The sequence below is a fragment of the Thermobia domestica genome, chromosome 4 (genome assembly GCF_964235325.1).
Source record: "Thermobia domestica chromosome 4, izTheDome1.hap1.1, whole genome shotgun sequence".
Classification (NCBI taxonomy): Eukaryota; Metazoa; Arthropoda; class Insecta; order Zygentoma; family Lepismatidae; genus Thermobia; species Thermobia domestica.
In genome coordinates, this window is record NC_137457.1 from 8,687,292 (window position 1) to 8,707,668 (window position 20,377).

The 20,377-nt window shown below is 36.6% G+C and overlaps 1 protein-coding gene and 1 pseudogene across 1 annotated transcript in view; one reads left to right on the top strand and one right to left on the bottom strand.

Annotated features, from left to right (window-relative positions):
• LOC145683701 (uncharacterized) overlaps positions 1–6,981 on the top strand; it is a gene marked incomplete at its 5' end in the record, with an annotated part of 69,961 nt that extends 62,980 nt beyond the window's left edge. The window contains 2 exon segments of the mRNA XM_081755115.1: positions 3,349–3,413; positions 6,060–6,981. Of these exon segments, the coding sequence (XP_081611241.1) occupies positions 3,349–3,404 (56 nt within the window).
• An 11,100-nt stretch (positions 6,982–18,081) lies between these two features.
• LOC145683246 (neo-calmodulin pseudogene) lies at positions 18,082–18,836 on the bottom strand (annotated as a pseudogene).
• Positions 18,837–20,377: the final 1,541 nt, after the last annotated feature.

Here is a 20,377-nt window from a genome sequence, read left to right on the forward strand (position 1 = left end):
AATGAAATCATTTATTAGTAAGAATAACATAATGTATTCTTTTAAAATATAGGTTAAACAGAAGTAACAGATTTATAATAGGTAGAATCTGCTCTTTGTTAAGTACTTATTCAAATACAGTGGAACCTGGATAATTCGAACCTCAAGGGACCAGTAGAAAAATTCGAATGAGAAAAGTTTTTGTAAATGGTTGAAATAAACAATAAAACTTCAAGTTTTAACATAAAGACCATTATTGGAGCTAATAATAAGTGTTTTAAGTACCATACACTCATTGTAAAACTAGAAAAAACATAGGTTAATACAATATGAAGTAAAATACTCTACTGTAATACGTACGTACATACACTAGCACTGTATTATGCATGAACATTGAAAAAATCATAAAAACAGAAAAGAATATTACTGTATTAATAGACAAATAACTGTCATGAGACTCGAAAAATCATTTTTCAAAAAATGCTGAGATCTTTGCTTGTTTCCTAGAATTTAGTCTCTCGGTCATTACAAACGATTCTAACAAATTCAAGGAACGGAATAGTTCATCACTTACTTCATTTTTGCTTTCCAAAAACCGTCTGAGCTGCGTGATGTGCTTCGCTGCCTCGGCCGCACTCAGAGCCTGCGAAAAGCGGAAAGCCTGCTACAGTACGTATCTTCATCCGTTTCTTGGAAAATCCGATCCGATGACTTGACCTCCTTTTAGATTTACACGGCAAAAACTTCGAATTATCCAGATTATAATTCGAATTAACCATGATTTTTTTTGTAGTATTGTTTGTATATAAAATTCTAGAGACCAAGAGAAAAATTCTAAATAAAGAAATTTTCGAATTACAGAAGTTCGAATTATCTAGGTTCTACTGTATATTCATTTAAAATTTCAAGACATTTCTTACCTTTTGCTAACGCGATAATTCTCAATCTCTTCTATCAGATATGCTCCCACCTTGGATTCAAATCATATTTAGGTGAATTGATTTTTTTTTTTTTTTTTTTCAATATGTCTTCATATGCATACAATAGCTTGTCTTCAACTTTCGGCCAACACCAGCCATATCTAGTCTTTAGCGTAACTTTGACGAAAGCTTCGTTTTGCTTAGTCTTCAAAATCCTTTCTGGAAAATATTCACTTTTATATTATATTATATTTCTTCCACACTGCCGATGTTGCGACTGAAGCTCTTTTCTCTCTCCTACTCTTTAAGGTAGGCGTGATTGTATGGTGCGGCTAAAATAGTTATTTTAAATGATGACGGAATTAATAGTATCAGTGCTTTCCTTTGCTCCCTGTTCATGGTTAGGAACGTCAGTTTCTGTAGTTTTCGAAGTCCTTGGAATTGAAAACATAGTTTCACTTCTATTTTGATGAGTAGAAATTTTAGTTACTTCTGCAACTTGTTCTTGCGTAGAAACGTGAGTTTCTGTAATTTCCGAAGTGCTTGAAATTGATATATTAGTAGTGTCATTCGTATTTTGTTCAGTAGATATTTCATCCGTAACTTGTTTGTTGTCTATTCTGGGTGGAGGATCATGTCTGCTACACTTCTCTGCATCCACAGGAGGAAAAGATTTTTTTATCTTCTATGTTGCGTAAAAGCGTGCCATCACAATCGGAGATTTTTTTTAACTTTCTCAGTACAGATTCTTTGTTTTAGGAAACACAAGAATTGATTTATTTGGCCGTGATGAGTTTCATTGGAGAGATTTCCGGAAGATATCTCTCAAGTTGTTTCTCCTTTCCTGAACTTTTGATAGTCTATATTATCAGCATTAAATGCGTAGAGACCACATGCTCTGAATCCATTTTGTATTGCAGTAGGAGTTACTGACATTTTCATTGTATTTTTCCAAAAGAGGTGCAAAGTCTTCATTTCTTAGCTTTCTACCGTCATGTTTGATTCTCCACTGATGCATACCACATTTCCAAGCGCTCTTGAGTAGATGGAAAACTGAAACATCCATCGGTTGAAAAACATGAGTGGAATTCGGATACAAAGCTACAAGCACAATACCATTGTTACTACAAAAAGTGCTTAGAGGCTCAGTGAGATGCTATGCATGACCATCAAGGAAAACCAACACAAGAGTTTTGATATTTGACTTTTCAAGCCATGGTTGAAACACATTAGTCATATATTCATAAAATGTCTCTACTGTCATCCAATCTACTCAGATCTACCAATACCCCAATTCTTAGGCATTGAATTAGCTACAGAAGCTGGTATTCATTTGCAACTCTATACAACCATTGGGGGAACCAAAATACATGCACTAGTTGTAATCAGCATTGTCGTACATTGTTTTTCATCATTGCTTGCATATGTGTATATAGTTTTTTTCTTACAAACTAACACCTTTCTCCTTTCGGAAACAAAGAGGATGCAATCTCGTCTGCGTTAAGAATTCTGGATATATCTTAAGGTGCCTGGATAAAATACCGCACTCTTGGCTGTTCCAAGAAGTTCACACACACACCTCGGCATATCTAGTTTCCAACTACAGGAGAAAGTGCCATTGTCTATCTGTGTTCTAATCAATGAAAAGTGAAAAAGAAGCAGATCACGAATTTTTATTTTGTCTTAAATCTGTTTCAGAACAACCACAAAATATTATTTTCTGTAAAATGATGTTTGCATCATTGTGTTGCTCAAATCCATTGAAAATTTTTATGTCAGGTCTTGGTACAAAACAGTATTTTGCTGTTCTAATAAGTGACAACCCCTGTCAGCTTTTGGACCGAGACATCCAAATTTAGTGAAATTGATAACAGAAGACAAGTGTTACTTTCTCGTGTAAATTATGTATGAAATTCATAAATTAATGCCGTTATGCTGTTTACCAATGCCTGACATGCAGTGTCAGCTACTGGAATAACCCTACATAAAAGGACACCAATACCTGACACCCCCCCTCCTGAAGTTTTAGAGTTTGAAATTTAACAAAATTTTCCTCCTGCAATTCACTACACTGTTTCACCAACAGAATACATATTCAACATGCTGCTGAACTAGAGAAAAATCATAAATTAACATAAGAGTAACAAGGTAAGTAGGCTTACCGTATTTCTTAAGAATTCTTCTCATTTTTGCATATTTCTTCAAAGCACGTAATTCAACTTCGTCATACTTCTATTAGTTGGCACGCAAATTAACCACGACTAAGCAAAATGTTGCTAAACCATCAAGAAAAGTGTGTGCGCTGAGAAATCTATTAATGATCACAAATAACCTTATTATGTTCAATTTAAGATAAAAGTGTCAGCTTTTGGAGCAGTGTCAGCTACTGGTACACTTACCTTATTTATTTGTTCATTCAATGATATTTCTCAACTTTTCTGTTTTATAGCTCCTGAAGTTTACGAAAACCCAAGAGAACCTTACAATGTGCATAGCCATACTTGAGATTTTATGGTGAGTACGTACATTAAACCTAATAACTAATAGATATCGTCTAACTTTTAACTGGTAATGTAGCGAGTGAGATGGGAAGTGGATTAATGACTTCATATGTATAGAGGATGTGTCACACTTCTTTATCAAAACAGTTCCGAGGCGATTCCACTCATAAAAGCAGTCCATAAAACTTTATATGAAGAAAAATTGGAAATCGATAAAGTATGAGCTTTGTAATATTATGAAATCGAATTTTAAAAAGTATCGGATATCTTTTACTTCGCAACCCTACATGTGTATGGTATAATGATAATAATATATGATAATATACAGATGGCTATCAAAAAGCGCTGTTGGTGATTATCAGCAACTTGAAAATTGTAACCTGACGCGGTTGTAAAGGCTATCTAACTTGTGTCTAATTGTTTCAATAGCCTTTCCGAGGTAGTAATTAAGTCCTGCTTTCACCTTTGACTGATTTGTTCTATGGTTCTTGATGACAATGCTCTTCAATGATTTGACGGAGTCTTCTCTGTGGTTTTGCCATGAGTTCTATAGACCCCATAACTTTTGTCATTACTTCTAGCGACATATCTTTCACTCTGACTACTTGAGATACATTAGCGACAATTAGTCACACACCAATAATTTAATATAATCGAAACGACGATAAATCTCCCATTCTGCTTCACCACTGCTTGTCACCTTCAATATACTGCTCCATTCTTACTCATTTAATGTACTATATACAATCACCTAACAAACTACTGTCAATACCTTGGTGCTGCACATGCATTTTCAGTGGACCGCCTTACATATCTTGCGTTTACAAGCTGTAGTTGTATACATTATTTTTATAACCATCTATACATGTGTAAGGACTATCGTTGCAATCAGACTTTCTCACAAATCATTATTATCTTAATTTAAATTAAATAGCTGTTTGAATACCAAGTGATGGGCATACAAGAAAATAGGAAAGAAGTTCTAGTTAACACGAAGTCTTAAGAAGTACGTCAGCTGTAACTGACTCCACAATTTTTTTTTTAAAAAAAAAAGAAAAGAAGGAAACATTTATGGGTAAAATATCCCTTTAAAACAACTATTCATTGTTTACAAGAGATTCAGCTCCTAACAGAAGGAATCATATTCATATAGTACGGAATCATAATCATACGGAAAAACAGGAATCAAAATATTTTTTTGTCTACTACAAACTTACTTGGTAGAGTATCGAACCACAGAACTTATGCGTTAGAGATAAGCACTCAACCACTCAGCCACCATAACCCCTAATAAAGAAATAAAGTACATTACGTAATTATATTAATTGTTAGGAATTTTTGTACTTTTTCCTGTTTAACCTAATGTTGGTACTTTTTTTCCTAATGTTCGAGTAACTGTTTTTAAATTTATTTTTTCTTATATTTTTGAAAAGTGAAGTCATTCTTTTTTTCTACCAACTAGTGGCGAAAGGCAAGAAGAGTTTCAAAAAGTATAATCCTTCATTTTAAAGATGGTACACATAAGTTTACTTCTTCTTCTTAAACTTAACAGGTGAATTACAGTTCGTATTTATTAAACTGGTAAATATAATAAATTTTTTTTTATTGGTTCTGGGAATTCTACTATCTTTTAGCATTTCCCAATGGCAATCCTGAGTGCTATGTATCTTCGTCTTCTTTGTGGGTCAGAAATCTCTAGGCTTTGACATCTTACTACACATTTCTCCACTCTGACCCATACGTTTCATTTCTTTGTATTTTTATTTCACTACATAGGTGTATCTTGCAATATTTCATCTGTATATTTCAGTCTTGAACTTCCTCTGGCTACTTATTCTTTCGTCATTCATTTCCATAATTGTCTCATAATATGTCTAACATATCCTATGAAGTGTTCAGTACACTGACTCTATTTCCGACATTTTTTCATTTGATATCTTATCCACCAACTTATTTTTTATCATTCTTACGCAACATTACATTTTAAAAGCTTTAATTCTTTATCTTTGTTTCTTTTGTAGAGTCCAAGGATCTTATAAAATAGAGGATCTGCCCTTACAACAAAATCTTGAAGCCATACATCACAGTTTCGCCACCCCTACTCTGCCCACTCCGCCCAATAGGATCGCAATGTTTTGAGCCAACAATCATGGCGGAAACGAAAGTAGCCAATCAGAAGATGGCAGAAACGAGAGTAGCCAATCAGACGTGCCGATGCTCGGTTGCCTTTTGGCTTCACCGATTTAATAGGATGAAGATACATATGGGCAGATCCTCTATTTATAACATCCTTGGTAGAGTCAACGATTTACAACCAAAGAAAGTCATACTTCAATTAAACGTTTTGATCAATTATTTCTTAAGTTTTACGTCGATATTCATAGTTAGAAAGTTTGCTTTTTCATTAATTGTTTTCTTCGTTGTACATTTAATACCACTACGGGAGTTTTAATCCTATTAGTAAACTTTATTTTACGATTTTTAAGTTAAACATTAAACGTAAAATGTTAACTCTTACGTTAGCATTATACGTTATATAAAATAGCTTTAGAGTTATATAAAATAGCTCTAGAGTTATATAAAATAGCTCTAGATTAAATATATTAAGATCTTCTTTTGTATGTTGAGAGTAGAATTATAAATTTATTCTTCTTTCTAGGAATTACTCGTCCATAAACTGGAGGATAAGGCAGAGGGTTTGTAAATAATGTTCATTCCGTGAAAGAAGAGATGTTTACATTCCTTACAAAACTGTGCTCTGCCTTTGTAATTTCAATTATTTGTAAAAATGTTTAATAGACTGATTTTATACTAGTATATATCGAGCAAACTAGAAATACATATTGTGAAAGACTCATATCCTTTATTCAATAGCTAAAGAGATGTCACTTCACAGAAGATTATACAGTCAATTTTTCATTAGTACATAGTTTGAAGTAACTCTGTTGACAAGTTTTACTAGATTGTGAAATGGAAGACTTATTAATAGTTTTGGATAACATTTTGGATGTGTCAAACTTCTCTATTAGTTCAAAAGAAATAATTATAAAATTTTAAGCTTGTATTTTCACTTCAATAAAAGTTTTGTACAAAAATCAAATACGTTCAGAATGAAGAAAGTATCTAAAGCTAATTTTGGTTTAAAACTCGACTAAGAGCCTAAAAAAAGTTAAAAAGTAGATGACCCAAGCAACATTAACCAAGAACATTGAATAAACTCTTGAGTTGTCTTCAAAGATAATGTATACAGTTAATGATGTATTTTTATGATGTTCCGTGTAAGTTTTGGATGATACCAATGGTAAACAGCTAATATCTATTTTGTATAAACTACAAATATATTTCTTATTATTATCTAATGGACTACTAAATCTACTTTCTTGGTTGAACAATCTATAACTTTTATTATTAGAAGTGAGGGTGCAAATTTGGAAACCCAGTTCCTATTTATTTTTAAAGAAGCAGTGAATAGTTAATTTAACCTGGAAAATTGCCTCAAAATGCCTTAGAATGTTAGAAATATGGAACCATAATTCGCAAGTACCATGTATGTAAAAAATAAAAAATGTTTGGCACATCTACTAGCATATTTCGATTTTTTTAAAAACTGAGGGTAATGTGGAAACACCCTAAAATTACAGTAAATCAATGTTTAAACACATAAAGTTGTTGGCTCATAGTATGTTTTTAATCATAGTATGTTTTTAATCTGTAGACGAAAGAAAGACAACAAAAGATTTGAAATAATTACAAAGTTAAAAAGCTGAAAGTTACAAAGTAAACAAATTTCCCTCAAGGTTTTGTTGTCAACAGACAAAGATGTTATGTAGGTAAGTCTTATTTTCAGAAATCACAAATACAAATGTCTCTTTCCACATTGGCACACTTAGAGTGACTCCATTTCTAACATAATTGACAATTAATCCATAGTTCACCTCACATATCTTTCGAAAATGGATTCCCATAAAATATGCATAGGGCGTCTTTTTCGGTGGGCTATTCTACTCCAACTGGAAGATAGACTACAGTTTTTTTTTTTAATTGGAGGAGAACTTTGGACATTTTTCTAGTCTTCTTACCGCCTGCAGGCGGCTTCTGTTAAGGTCTAGTCGTACTCTTAGATAAGGATTTTTCGAGCTGTTTTTTGGCGGAGACGATGTGAAAACAGCGCAAGAACTCGGCTTACGACCTCTATTCGAAGTCTTCCTCTTCAAAGAGAACATTTTCATGATTTCATATGGTGACACACAAACTTTTGAAGAGGTGCTCGCAACGTTGGGATCCTCTGAAGAGTTGCTCGTTACGCTGGGATCCTCTGAAGAGGTACTCTGAACGCTGGAACCCTGTAATAAAAACCGTGAAGACAATTATTTGCCTTTTTCCGCCTCTTTGTCAGTTTCCACTTTGCTTTACTCCTAAGCCTTACCCCTCACTTAGACCATTAATAAAAAGTATCTAACATATACTTGTATGATTCAAATGTGTGTTATCTTCAATAAATTATTTAGTAATAAGAAAGCAATGCAATGAACTTTAAGGTGAGGGAAATGTGGAACGTTTCCACATTACCCTCACGTTTCCACATTTGCACCCTTTCCTCTATAATTATTATAGGAAAATGATTGACCATGATATAAAAGGAAATACTTTATATAAATTAGTACAAGTAACTTCTTTTACTTTACATGCTATCATTCTATTCTATTACTTAATTATACAGTAAAACCTGTATTAATTATACGGGACTCGCAAAAATTTCCATTAAAGATAGGTTTCCGGTTAGCGAAGATAGACATATGAAAAAAAGTATATGCACATAATGGACATATTGAGATAAAATTAGATCCTGTACGTACCTTAATCAATTTACAAAATTTATTTCTACTAAGAATTAATATATGCAAAGTTTACAATGAATAGAAAAATACTACACACGTTAACTTAATTTTTTCCAACAGTGAAGAAAGGTTTTCTGTACACATCGCTGCTTACCTAACCAATATTGCACAAAGACTTTTGCCTGGAAAACCACACTAAGCATATCAGTGCCATTTCGTCGTAAGGCAAATGTTGTTTCTTTAAACTTTTGACCGAATCTTGATAAGTCTTCTACCTACATTTTTCTTCCAACTCTATGCCTTATTTATCATCTTCCTCCACCTCCTCTTCTCCTTTCAGACTTTCCATGTAATTCTCAATTAAAACTTGTATATCCGTCGTGTCTGCTTCGGTTTGCACATCACTATCTGTTTTGCTAAAAATATATATGATCTCTCATAGGATATCTGAAAACTTTCTAAATGCTACATCCCGAAACTTGAAATTTTCAGTTAAAGGACATATTTCGATTTCCGTTTCCTTCGTAATACAAGGCCCGATTAATGAACAGAATTTAACACGATTTTCGCCAGTGAATTCATGGAACCGTGAAGTGTTTCAGTTTAACACAAGTTTTCGTTTAATGAAGGGGCCGTCGAAGACTGGTTTTACTGTACTAGGAAGGAACTGACAATCATATGGAACGAAATACTTGATACAAAGTAGCTTAAATGAAATTCTCAACGACTTATCATTCGACACTTCTCTACTATCACTTAACGCTGATTGAAAACACATGGATTAGTGAGTGAAGTTGAAAGTGCTTGTGTCATATGTTTTCAATTTTTTTCACGTAATTTTTAGTTATTTTTATTAATTATGTTTGAGATATCATTATAAAAATAAATTAACATAATAATTTGAACAAAAATTTCGAAGGTGAGATTCCATAATTAGCAACTACAAATAGTAAATGCCGATTCAATATGAAGAAATCAGAACATTGTAGAATCCTTTATAATACGTTACGAATGTAAGATATTCGACTTAAAACGAAGATTTAGTACAATGCTATTACAATATCAATCCATCATTTAATGTGTACTGATATAACTTTTTTTTTCTTCAAATGTAACATTGTAACAGTATACATTACTACAATGTTTCGCTTTTTTTTTTTTTTTTTTTTTGGTGCTGGTATATGCTATATATTATTCTAATTCATACTGAAACAAATGAACTTTTTATTATAACTATTAATGAATCTAATATAAATAAAAGAAAGAGTTTTTCTTATGTTTGTCTGTCTGTCTGTCTTGTGTGCGGCATGGGGACCAGATGAGTGGACCGAAAGTTTCCAAATTTTTGTCAGGGGTACCTTGGCCCAGGCCCCAGATCAAGACGAAGGCATTTTTTCAAATTTCGAACCAGTTGGATCTCGGGGAGGGGGCCGTTTCCCGGAACCGGCTTGGGAACCAGACAAATTGACCGAGAGTTACCAAATTTTAGTCACAAATACCTTGGTCCAGGCTCCAGACCAGAGTTAAACGTTTTTGTCAAAATTCGAACCAGGGGGTCTCAGGGGGCGTTTACCGGGACATATAAAAGTAGTAGAAAATGACCGATATTAGTTTTCGCGGTCGCTGAAATCAATGGTGAAACTCTGATCGCATTAACTTCCAAATTCACGCTATGCGGTTCCGGGCCGAGGGTCGCCGGGGGTGGGTGGGTGAGATACCGAGACATTTAAAAGTAATCCAAAATGACTGATATTAGTGTCAAACCCATAGTTTTCGCGGTCGCTGAAATCAATGGTGACACTTCCATTAGCGATGACTTGCAAATTTAGTTACAATTGTATGCGGGCAAGGAGTCAGCGGGGGGAAGGGGAGATACCGAGGCATGTAAAAAAAAATAGCCCAAAATGACCGATATTAGTATCAAATCCACAGTTCTTGCGGTCGCTGAGATCAATGGTGATACTCCTGCAGGTGTTGACTTCCAAATACAGCGCCCGTGCGAAGCATGGGTATATTCAACTAGTATTAAATACATTAAAACTAATTTGGACAATTAATACCAGTTCCGCAAATGTTATGTTAAATCCATTGTTACTTTATTATCTAATATTATTATAAGAGATACAGGTAATTGAGAATCTCTGATCCGCACTTTTGAATAACCCAGTATAAGGGTAATAAACAAGAAATGAAACCAAGTTGCTTTTGACCAGATTTTTACATTAGTTTACTTTCAAGTCCAAAAAAAGTTTTCGCTCGCGTCGTTCCAATACAGTGATATTGTTCAGGAATCTTAATCAGGCTTCCTTTGACTGTATATGGACGGTAAAAGAAGATACACTATGTGATCAAAAGTATCCGGACACCTAGCTGAAAATGACTTACAAGTTCGTGGCGCCCTCCATCGCTACTGCTGGAATTCAATATGGTGTTGGCCCACCCTTAGCACTGATGACAGCTTCCACTCTCGCAGGCATACTTTCAATCAGGTGCTGGAAGGTTTTTTGGGGAAAGGCAGCCCATTCTTCACGGATTGCTGAACTGAGGAGACGTATCGATGTAGGTCGGCGAGGCCTGGCACGAAGTCGGCGTTCCAAAAGATCCCAAAGGTGTTCTAAATGATTTAAGTCAGGACTCTGTGCAGGCCAGTCCATTACAGGGATGTTATGGTTGTGTAACCACTCCGCCACAGGCCGTGCAGTATGAACAGGTGCTCCATCGTGTTGAAAGATGCAATCACCATCCCCGAATTGTTCTTCAACAGTGAGAAGCAAGAAGGTGCTTAAAACATCAATGTAGGCCTGCGCTGTGAGAGTGCTACACAAAACAACAAGGGGTGCAAGCCTCCTCCAAGAAAAACACTACCACACCATAACACCACCACCTCCGAAGTTTACTGTTGGCACTACACACGCTGACAGATGACGTCACCAGGCATTCGCCATACTCACACCCTGCCATCGGATCACCATATTATGTACCTTGATTCGTCACTCCACACAACGTTTTTCCACTGTTTAATCGTCTAATGTTTACGCTCCTTATACCAAGTGAGGCGTCCTTTGGCATTTACCTGCGTGATGTGTGACGTATGAGCAGCCGCTCGACCATGAAATCCAAGTTTTCTCACATCACGCCTAACTGTCATAGTACTTGGAGTGGATCCTGATGCAGTTTGGAATTCGTGTGTGATTATCTGGATAGATGTTGACTCTCTTCAACTGCCGGCGGTCTCTGTCAGTCAACAGACGAGGTTGGCCTGTACGCTTTTGTGCTGTATATGTCCCTTTACGTTTCCACTTCACTATCATATCAGACACAGTTGACCTAGGGAAGTTTAGGAGCGTGGAAATCTCGTGTACAGACTTCTAACACAAGTGACACCCAATCATCTGACCACATTCGAAGTCTGTGAGTTCCGCGGAGCGCACCATTCTGCTTTCTCACGATGTCTAATGACTACTGAGGTTGCTGATAATGAGTACCTGGCAGTAGGTGCCAGCACAATGCACCTAATATGAAAAACGTATGTTTTAGGGGGTGTCCGGATACTTTTGATCACATAGTGTATGTAAATGTTTTCCAATCTTAAAAAATAAAAAAGTAAAATCAGAATGATGTGTATTCGATATGTAATTACTCAAAACCATTTGTGATTTTCAATTGAACAGTACAACTAACTCAGGAGACTCTCAATTTGGCCTTTCTGCTCTCATTTTCTCCATGATTCTTTGCGGTCTGTGACGTCACGTGAAGGTATCGCCAAGGACGATATAAAATAGAGGATCTGCCCATATCACAAAATCGTGAAGCCACACGTCACAGACATACGTATCTTGTGATTGGTGAGTTTTCTTACCTGTGAAAGGTTATTTCCGGTAATTTCTCCTCACTCCTATTTGTACACCCATACGTGCAGCATGTAACTGTTGTATAATATAAGTCTGAAGCAACGACTTAAATAAAAATTAACGACAGACACACTACATGTGAAGATCGCAACATTTTGATCCAAAAATATGGCCAGGAAACCCACACAGCAGAGTAGAGCATTCTACCACTGAGCTATCGCGACTCTTTGTCTATTTGTGACCGGACCTAACATAAAATAAGTTATAATTAGCATATGCATTGCAAATACAGTTCTTGTAAGAATTAAACTAACATTCTCAAAAATATGAAATATAGTGTGAAATGGTATAGAGTTAAGATATTATTCTATACAAGCTGCGGTAAACAGCAATAAATTTTCATTATACGTCACTGTCCGTAACACAGGATGCTTGTCAACGCAAATTAGATCTAACCATTGAAATTAATATAAATACAAACTCAGATAGCAAAAATGACTTGCAAAAAACTTGCAGCAGATTTGCAATTCAAGTCTGGCAAACTTGCAACAGACTTGTGATGCAAGTCTGCATGTTTGATGCAAGTTTAATGCAAACTGCCTAGTTGACGCTCTTCGAACTTGCAGCACATCTGCAGTGCAAGTGTATGGTGAAGTTTGCAGAGGAAGTCTCTGGAAGATTTTTACTTGCACAGCAAGCCTATTGCAAGTTCACAGCAAGTCGGCAGAAAGTTAGTGCAGGTTTGACGCAAGTCTGCAAGAATACCACTTGCACTGCAAGTCTACAGTAAGTTTGTAGTAAGTCCTCTGCAACTATATACTTGCATTGCAAGTCTATAGTAGGTCTTCAGCAAGTGAGTGTAGTAAGTCTTCTGCAGGTATATACTTGCATTGCATTGCATGCCTTTTACAAACCGAACATTTACCGTATACAAACAATCACACAGTATATTTTTCTCAACAACTTTGTCAAAGAATACACGTTTAATATATATATATATTATTTCTTCATACTGGATACTTACGTAATTATCTTAATTATCCATTTGTTTTAATGCTTCACACACTTCCCACCTACTACAAATGGCGGCTTGGCGGGGGGATTTCTAAGATTACACTTTTGTGCCACCTGTTGGTAGAAACTAGAACTGACACACTTGCTACAAAGTTGCAGAAGCGTCCGAGGCAAGTAAACTCTAGCAAGTGAAAATCAAATTGATATTTGCGGGTAACTCTTTCAAAACGCCTGCAGCAGGTGTACAGTGCACGGAAAGTCTAGCAAGTTAAAATCAAATGTAGTGAAAGGCTTGCTTCAAACTAACATGCTATTAGGGACTATTTCGTTCTATCAACACAAACATTTTTATGTGTTTTTCTATGATGAAAAATATACAAGAGCTACCGATATATTCTCAAACCTCCGTCAAGCCACCAGAGAAACAGTACGTGGAATAACGAAATGAGGACAAGGGAAAGCTGTTTTCTGGACGTCGACTTTCCTCCCACACTATCTAAGACTCTACCGTTTCATCATTTATGCGAGCCTGAAAACGTTCCGACTGTAATTAAAGTATCCGCGAAGGACATTTATTTTGAAGTTGGTCGACCGCTTAGTTTTCGACAAAAAAAAAAACGTAATAACAACTACGAAAATTTGAAAATCATCAATTTTAAAGACCGTTTTAAAAGGGTAAAATGGAGTAGAGTAAAGTACGGATACGTGGGGCGGGGGGGGGGGGATAGGATGGACCCATTTTGTTGAAACAAATAGTATAAGTTTTCGTCTCTGCGTAAGGATACAAACTGGAGCGTCTCTCTACATCTCCAGTCATGTTCAGAATACAAATGCCGTTACTTTCCTCCAGCCGCCGATGCGGTAACCTTGCGCAATGTAGTTCCCTCCGCTTGGAGAATAGTTCCATGATTATATCCGCCTATATAAAAAGTAATAAACACAACTTTCACTCTTTTTGCATATTGTCAAGCACACAAAGGAGCTGGTGAATTTTCAAAATTTTGCTAGAAATGGACGACCAACTTTGGAACTTAACCCCCTCCAAGTATGAACTGCATAATATAATTCGATTGCTTCAAGCAGAAGGGCTTAATACAGCCGTAGCCAAATGAGTGTAAGGATTACGGCGAGAACTTCACGAGTGATCCAAAGTGCATGATTGTTGCAAAGAGTAAAAAGAAAGACTTACTGATGTGCACGATTAGGACCGTCAATAGTGTAAAAACTATGGCAACCTTTATGAACGCGTGGATCATGTGATTCGTGATAGGCGTAGATCAATATTTCAGAACTAACTGCTGAGTTCTGTGATATTTTAAGATCAGTATGTGAGGTGTACTTCGATTGAACTTAACGGGCCTTATCAATCGTTTTGAGTATGATTAACACCATATTAAGGATTTGATTAAAGCTTGGTTATCAGAAGTGAAGCCAGAATCTCTGATTAGCACGTAGAAGCTGACTAAGTAAATCACATGTGACTAATTAATTTAGAGAGAAGGTATCCTCGTTTAGCAACGCTTTAGCCCAATAAACTTACTTTATGAGAATACAAAAGTAATTAATTAACTGTCTTTCTTTACTTTCACCTCAACGGGTGAATTAACTATGAAGCAGCTATTTAGCTGACAAGCAAGGGGCGCGATATCGAGACTCGAATTGCGCAATAAGAGTTACATATACTGAAAGAGCATCAGGTAGTTAGTAAGTTAACAAATTATTAGCTGCGATCCGCCAGTAGGGAAAAAGTTATGGGACTGTAAAGTTCAGAGCCTGGCGTACGAAAACCACACAAAACTTAGCATTCGGCTTGATCCTCTTTGTATTGACAAGAGATAATGAATTCTAACGTATTCCCATTACAAAATATGATGTTTGACATAAGAAAATTTGTATGAGAAGAATTGTCAGTGTTGCCATCCATAGAAATTACAGTGTTGCCAGAATAAGAATACCTCGAAAACCTTGAAAGCAAATAGTAGGTGATCGGGACTTGCGTTGCACAATACGGGTTATAAAGTATATTCTGAAAGAGCATCAATCATGAAGTGACCACGTTATTAGCTGCAGTCCGCCAGTAGGGCCAAATTATGGCGCTGCAAGGTGAACATGAGAGACTATGGCAAACAGAAGGAATAACCTGTTTGTGTGTGCAATAGCAAATGGTATTTGTTTGGGAAGGGGAGATAGCTATGTAAATGACAGTGTTAAGCCACACAATTGATATGAAGAGCAGAAATATTGAGTGATCCAAACAAAAACAGTTAGTACAATATGCACATTGGACGATAGCCAGCGACGCGCAGTGACAACACATCATCTATAGACATACAGTGTTGCTAGAATACTCTACATTTTTCGTTAAGGCACGGACTACAAGAATGAATTGAACGGCGTTGGATGATATATCACTGACAACACGAACCGAGTTTTACGATTCGCGATGCTCGGCATTTGTGTTGTCTGTCTGTCGGTATGCCTCACGATAAATGCCCAACGAACAAACCGATTCGAACCCGAATGACATTTTCACAGGTTTATCGTGAGGTCTACTTTGCGAAGCACCTTCATACTAGTGTTCTCTTGGTAGCTTTTGCACTTCTGTTTAAATAATATTCTGTAATGTTAATACAAGTATATTATAACTACTTTGATTCTTAAAAACTAAATAATGTATTATGTAAAACGTAGTTCCGTGCGAACCACGAAAACATGATGTCACAGAACACTGTTGTGTTTACTGTTTCATTCGCTGGAAACCGAGCTTTTCGCGGTATTATTATTCTGGCAATACTGTAATTTCTATAGATGGAAACACTGACAATTCTTCTCATACAGATTTTCTTATGTCAAACATCATGTTCTGTGATGAGAATACGTTAGAGTTCATTATCTCTTGTCAATACAAAGAAAAACAAGCCGAATGCTAAGTTTTGCGTAGTTTTCGTACGCTAGGCTTTGAACTTTACAGTCCCATAACTTTTTCCCTACTGGCGGACTGCAGCTAATAATTTGGTAACTTACTAATTACCTGATGCTCTTTCAGTATATATAACTCTTATTACGCAATTCGAGTCTCGATATCGCGCCCCTTGCTTGTGAGTCCTCTACGATAGCAAAACTGTGTCTTAAAATAAACAGTGAAAGATGGGTAGAAACTTTTGTTTTCTGAGGAATACATACCGTGATAAATTATTTTCACTAATAAGTAGAACATAATCCTTCTATTGTCACTAATGTTAACCCCATTGACAATTTGTCGCCATCGATGGCGGACCGCCTCCTACTTCAACGGCCAGGCTGCCAACACAGGCGGTGTCAAGGCGGGATGTAGGCGATGGCCGCTTATGCCGTTTTGCAGTTGTTTCCCGTGGCAGTCCGCCAGCTACGATAGCAATTGTTCCATTAAAATACCCGCGATGCAGTTTTGCAGCTATTTCGCATGGCGGCCCAGCAGCGACAATAACAGCCTTGCCGCTAAAGAGTCTGATTGGAGAAATCGTCGCCTGGTCGCGCTACCTGTATGTTCGGTTCGCGTTCTTCATTTGTTACATGGTGATGCAGTGTGGGTGGACTTCTTTACGGTACAAAGAGAGTTTACACGTACAAGTGGGAGAAGATATTTTGTGAGTGATAAAAATGTTGATGCATTATACTGTAGTGCTTTTCCAAGTGAACAATAGTCTGGCAACTGTACCAAGTTGCTTGTTAAGCGAAAACGACAAGAACATGATGTGTAAGTGGCCCCTGGTGAGGAAGACGACGAATAAAGTAAATGTTATATTGTGTCCCTTCACTGGTTTCTTCCCAATGACTATAGTTAGCGTAACACATGTGTTGCTGTGTGTTAAGGAGCCCCATAAACCAAATTAAAGTACCGCTAATTTTATCTTTTTTCTTGTAATCAAACTGAAAACATTATCGAAAAATTGCTTTGTAGGAATAGTAAGTAGTGTGCATGAGATACAGTTATTACGAATCGGCTTACTGCTTTCGTTAAGCAGAAATTTGTAGAATTCGCATTAACGAAAGCAGTTAGCCGACTTGTGATAACTGTATCTCATGCACACTACTGTTTCTACAAAGCAATTTTTCGATTTTGTTTCAGTTTGATTACAGAAAAACGGTAATATTTACCGGTACTTTACTTTGGTTCCTCCGAAACCTGGTTCTTGAGATCCAGGCATATATTCATCCGGCTGCCTGCGTAGGAATTTGTGATCGTAAAAACCAGAAATCACTGACCAACCACTGACCAGGCACGTTAGAGCTAAGCGGACCGCCGGCGGTAAAAGTGTACAGTCCTTGGCGGGCTGCTGTCGATACTGGCCCGAGACGCACTGTTTGGCTTGTGGCGGCCCGCCAGCGGATTGTCAATGGGGTAATTGACTTCTACTTATTCCTCCCGTAAATACTTCCTTCAGAAATGAATACGTTAATTATACTTCGATTTTGTAACTATTTTAAGTTGCTGTGATGTCAAACAACGAAGAAAACATTTCAAATTTCGTATTTCGTATATTTTCATTTTTACAGACTAGGGCCCGCGGATGACTAGGTATCCGTAGGTGCCATATTATATTTTTCCCCTCTAGGTATTGGGGTTATATTAGTTAACTATTCCCAAATCAACTTATGAGCTGAACTCGAAGCAGAATCTAAATACCAGAAAGTACATTCTTCTTAGTGTAGAGCTAATACCATACTAACAAGTAACGTGACTAACGATTGATTAACGAATTCTCGCTGAATACCGCCCTCATGTTTACGGCAAACGCACAAAAGCACTAGTGAGGGCGTGGAACTGTTAGTACATGCATTTGACACCCTGAAATATTCTTCGTAAGCCGAGAGAAAAAATTGTTCACAAATCTTGTTTGCAAAGCGATTCGTAAAGTTTGATATTGTTTATTTACTGTCTAATAGGTAAGTTGGCATTTCAACAATTTTGTTGAACTTCAGTAAGTAAAACAACAAATTACTTGAAAAATGTTTTTACGTTAACATTTGAGCAAAGAAATCTGGATATTTGTGTAATTATTGATAAAGGAGTTTGAGAATTACTGTTTCATCATTTCCGCAAATTCTTCGTAGTCAATTATTCCGTCACCATTTTTGTCTGCTTCTTGTAGCATGGCCTCGGCTTCAGCTTCAGTGAGTTTGTCGCCAAGGTTGGTCATCACAATCCGCAAATCTTCTGCGGTGAGGTACCCGACGCCTCGCCTGTCGAACACCTTGAATGCCTTCTTCAGTTCGTCCTCTTCTGACTCGTTACCTACGCGTTTCAACATAATTAAACAAAACTCGTCAAAGTCAATGTTACCATCTTGATCCACATCTACTTCGGAAATCATGTCCTGCAGTTCCCTCTTTGTTGGGTTGATGCCCATCGATTGGAATATTCGGCCCATCTCTTTCACTGATATCTGTCCATCGCCGTTCTTGTCAAACATGTTAAAAACATCTTTCAATTCTTTCATTTGCTTACCGGTCAGCTGTCGAGAGGCTGCTGTCGATTTCTTAGAAGACATGCTAGGCGCTGTAAGTAAATTGGCCAATTTAATTGTTCATGGCAAATTAATTTAAGGTCAGAGAATATGTATATTTCAATTTTCTTTTTCGGATGCAACGATTTTGGTAAAGTTTCCTCTTAAATAATATGATGACAGATTAAATGAGTCATTTTCTTGGTTTTGGTGGTGTCGTTGTCATAGAATGTTAAGGGCTTCAGTTTGTAATTACTATGAAGTGTTTGTTGTAAATCATTGTTTCTTTGTTCAGAACTTACATTAAACTTTTCTTTTGAAATGAATTCAATATTCACTTCTGTTAACAATTTGTTTGTACATTCTGGTTTATTTCTAGAAATATATTGAAAACTATATAATCTAGTTCTCATGCAAAATTGTAGTTCCTGTGAGGTAAGTTGAGATACACCAAAGATCTCAGAAGTACAAGGGCATAGACGTAGTACATAAAATTAGATATTATTCATTTCCTTTCTTCTTACAAGACACGTTTGCGAAGTATCTTGTTGCTATTCGCGTAAAATTGATTCAAGTGCAAAGTTCTCCGCGGCCCATACCGGTAATTTACATATTTTTGGATCTTCATATAATTATCCGGAATTCAATCATACGCTAGTATAACGCTCGGACACATAATTGCTTTTAGTTCCTTTAGATGTAACTGGACATGAATGAGGGCATCAGAGTTGGCGTGGGTCAATGAAAGCTTGACCCACTACCCACTGACTCACCACCCACCGTGACCCACGACCCACTGACCCATCACACACCGTGACCCACTCTGACCCACCACCCACCATGACCCACCACCCACCGTGACCCACTGACCCACTGTGACCCACCACCCACCATGAACCACTCTCATCTACTGTGACCTATTCTGACTAACCAAAATCCATCATCAACTCTGAACACGATCCACGGCTTCTTCTGTACTGACTAAAGAATTTACACTTGTAATAAAACAAGATTGTGAAGTTGTCGCTAATCGGAGTTTGAATTTCTAGTCAATCACTCAAGCACCACTCTGTTAGAATAACGGTGGATCTGACCTTTATGATATAAAATGGTAAAGTGTTTGTCAGTCAGGAAATTGAAACAGTTCGAGGTAGGAGGAAATTAGTGTGTGCCTAAAATATACTTGTACTAAGAGAGTATTCTTGCAAGTGTTAATTTCTGAACGCATTCCAAAAGAAACTTCTATTCGCAGGAAAATACCCCTGTACAATATGGAAAAGGTTATGGTTTTTCAGTTCACAGTATTTTTCTCACAAAAAACTTGAAAAATCAGTTTTTCATAGTTTATAAAGGTGCTCGGGTACCCTATGTGAGAGCATCTCCATAAAGTATGGTCATAATTGTAATTTGTGTAATCACTAAAACACCACGTTAAATTTAAGTTACAAATATGCATAATTGCAATTATTATGAATACTTGTTGAAAGTAGTTAGCTAAAGCATAGAAGAGACTTACTAAAAGATAGGTACAAAGTTGAATAACACAAATAAGCCATTACTAATACAAGTATACATTTTCTATAACTCGTAATTTTCCACCTTAAAACAAATCTGAAATCGGGTTTATTTCCTGTTGGTAACTTTTTCGTGGTAAATCATCCGCAGCGGAATGATGTCCATCCTTCAGCCAAGAAATAACTAGCTCGTGTACTTTGAGCTTGTCTAGCGGTGGGCCATTAACATTGATGAGCAACAAGTTAGACAATGTTTCAGCACTTAGTCTATTTC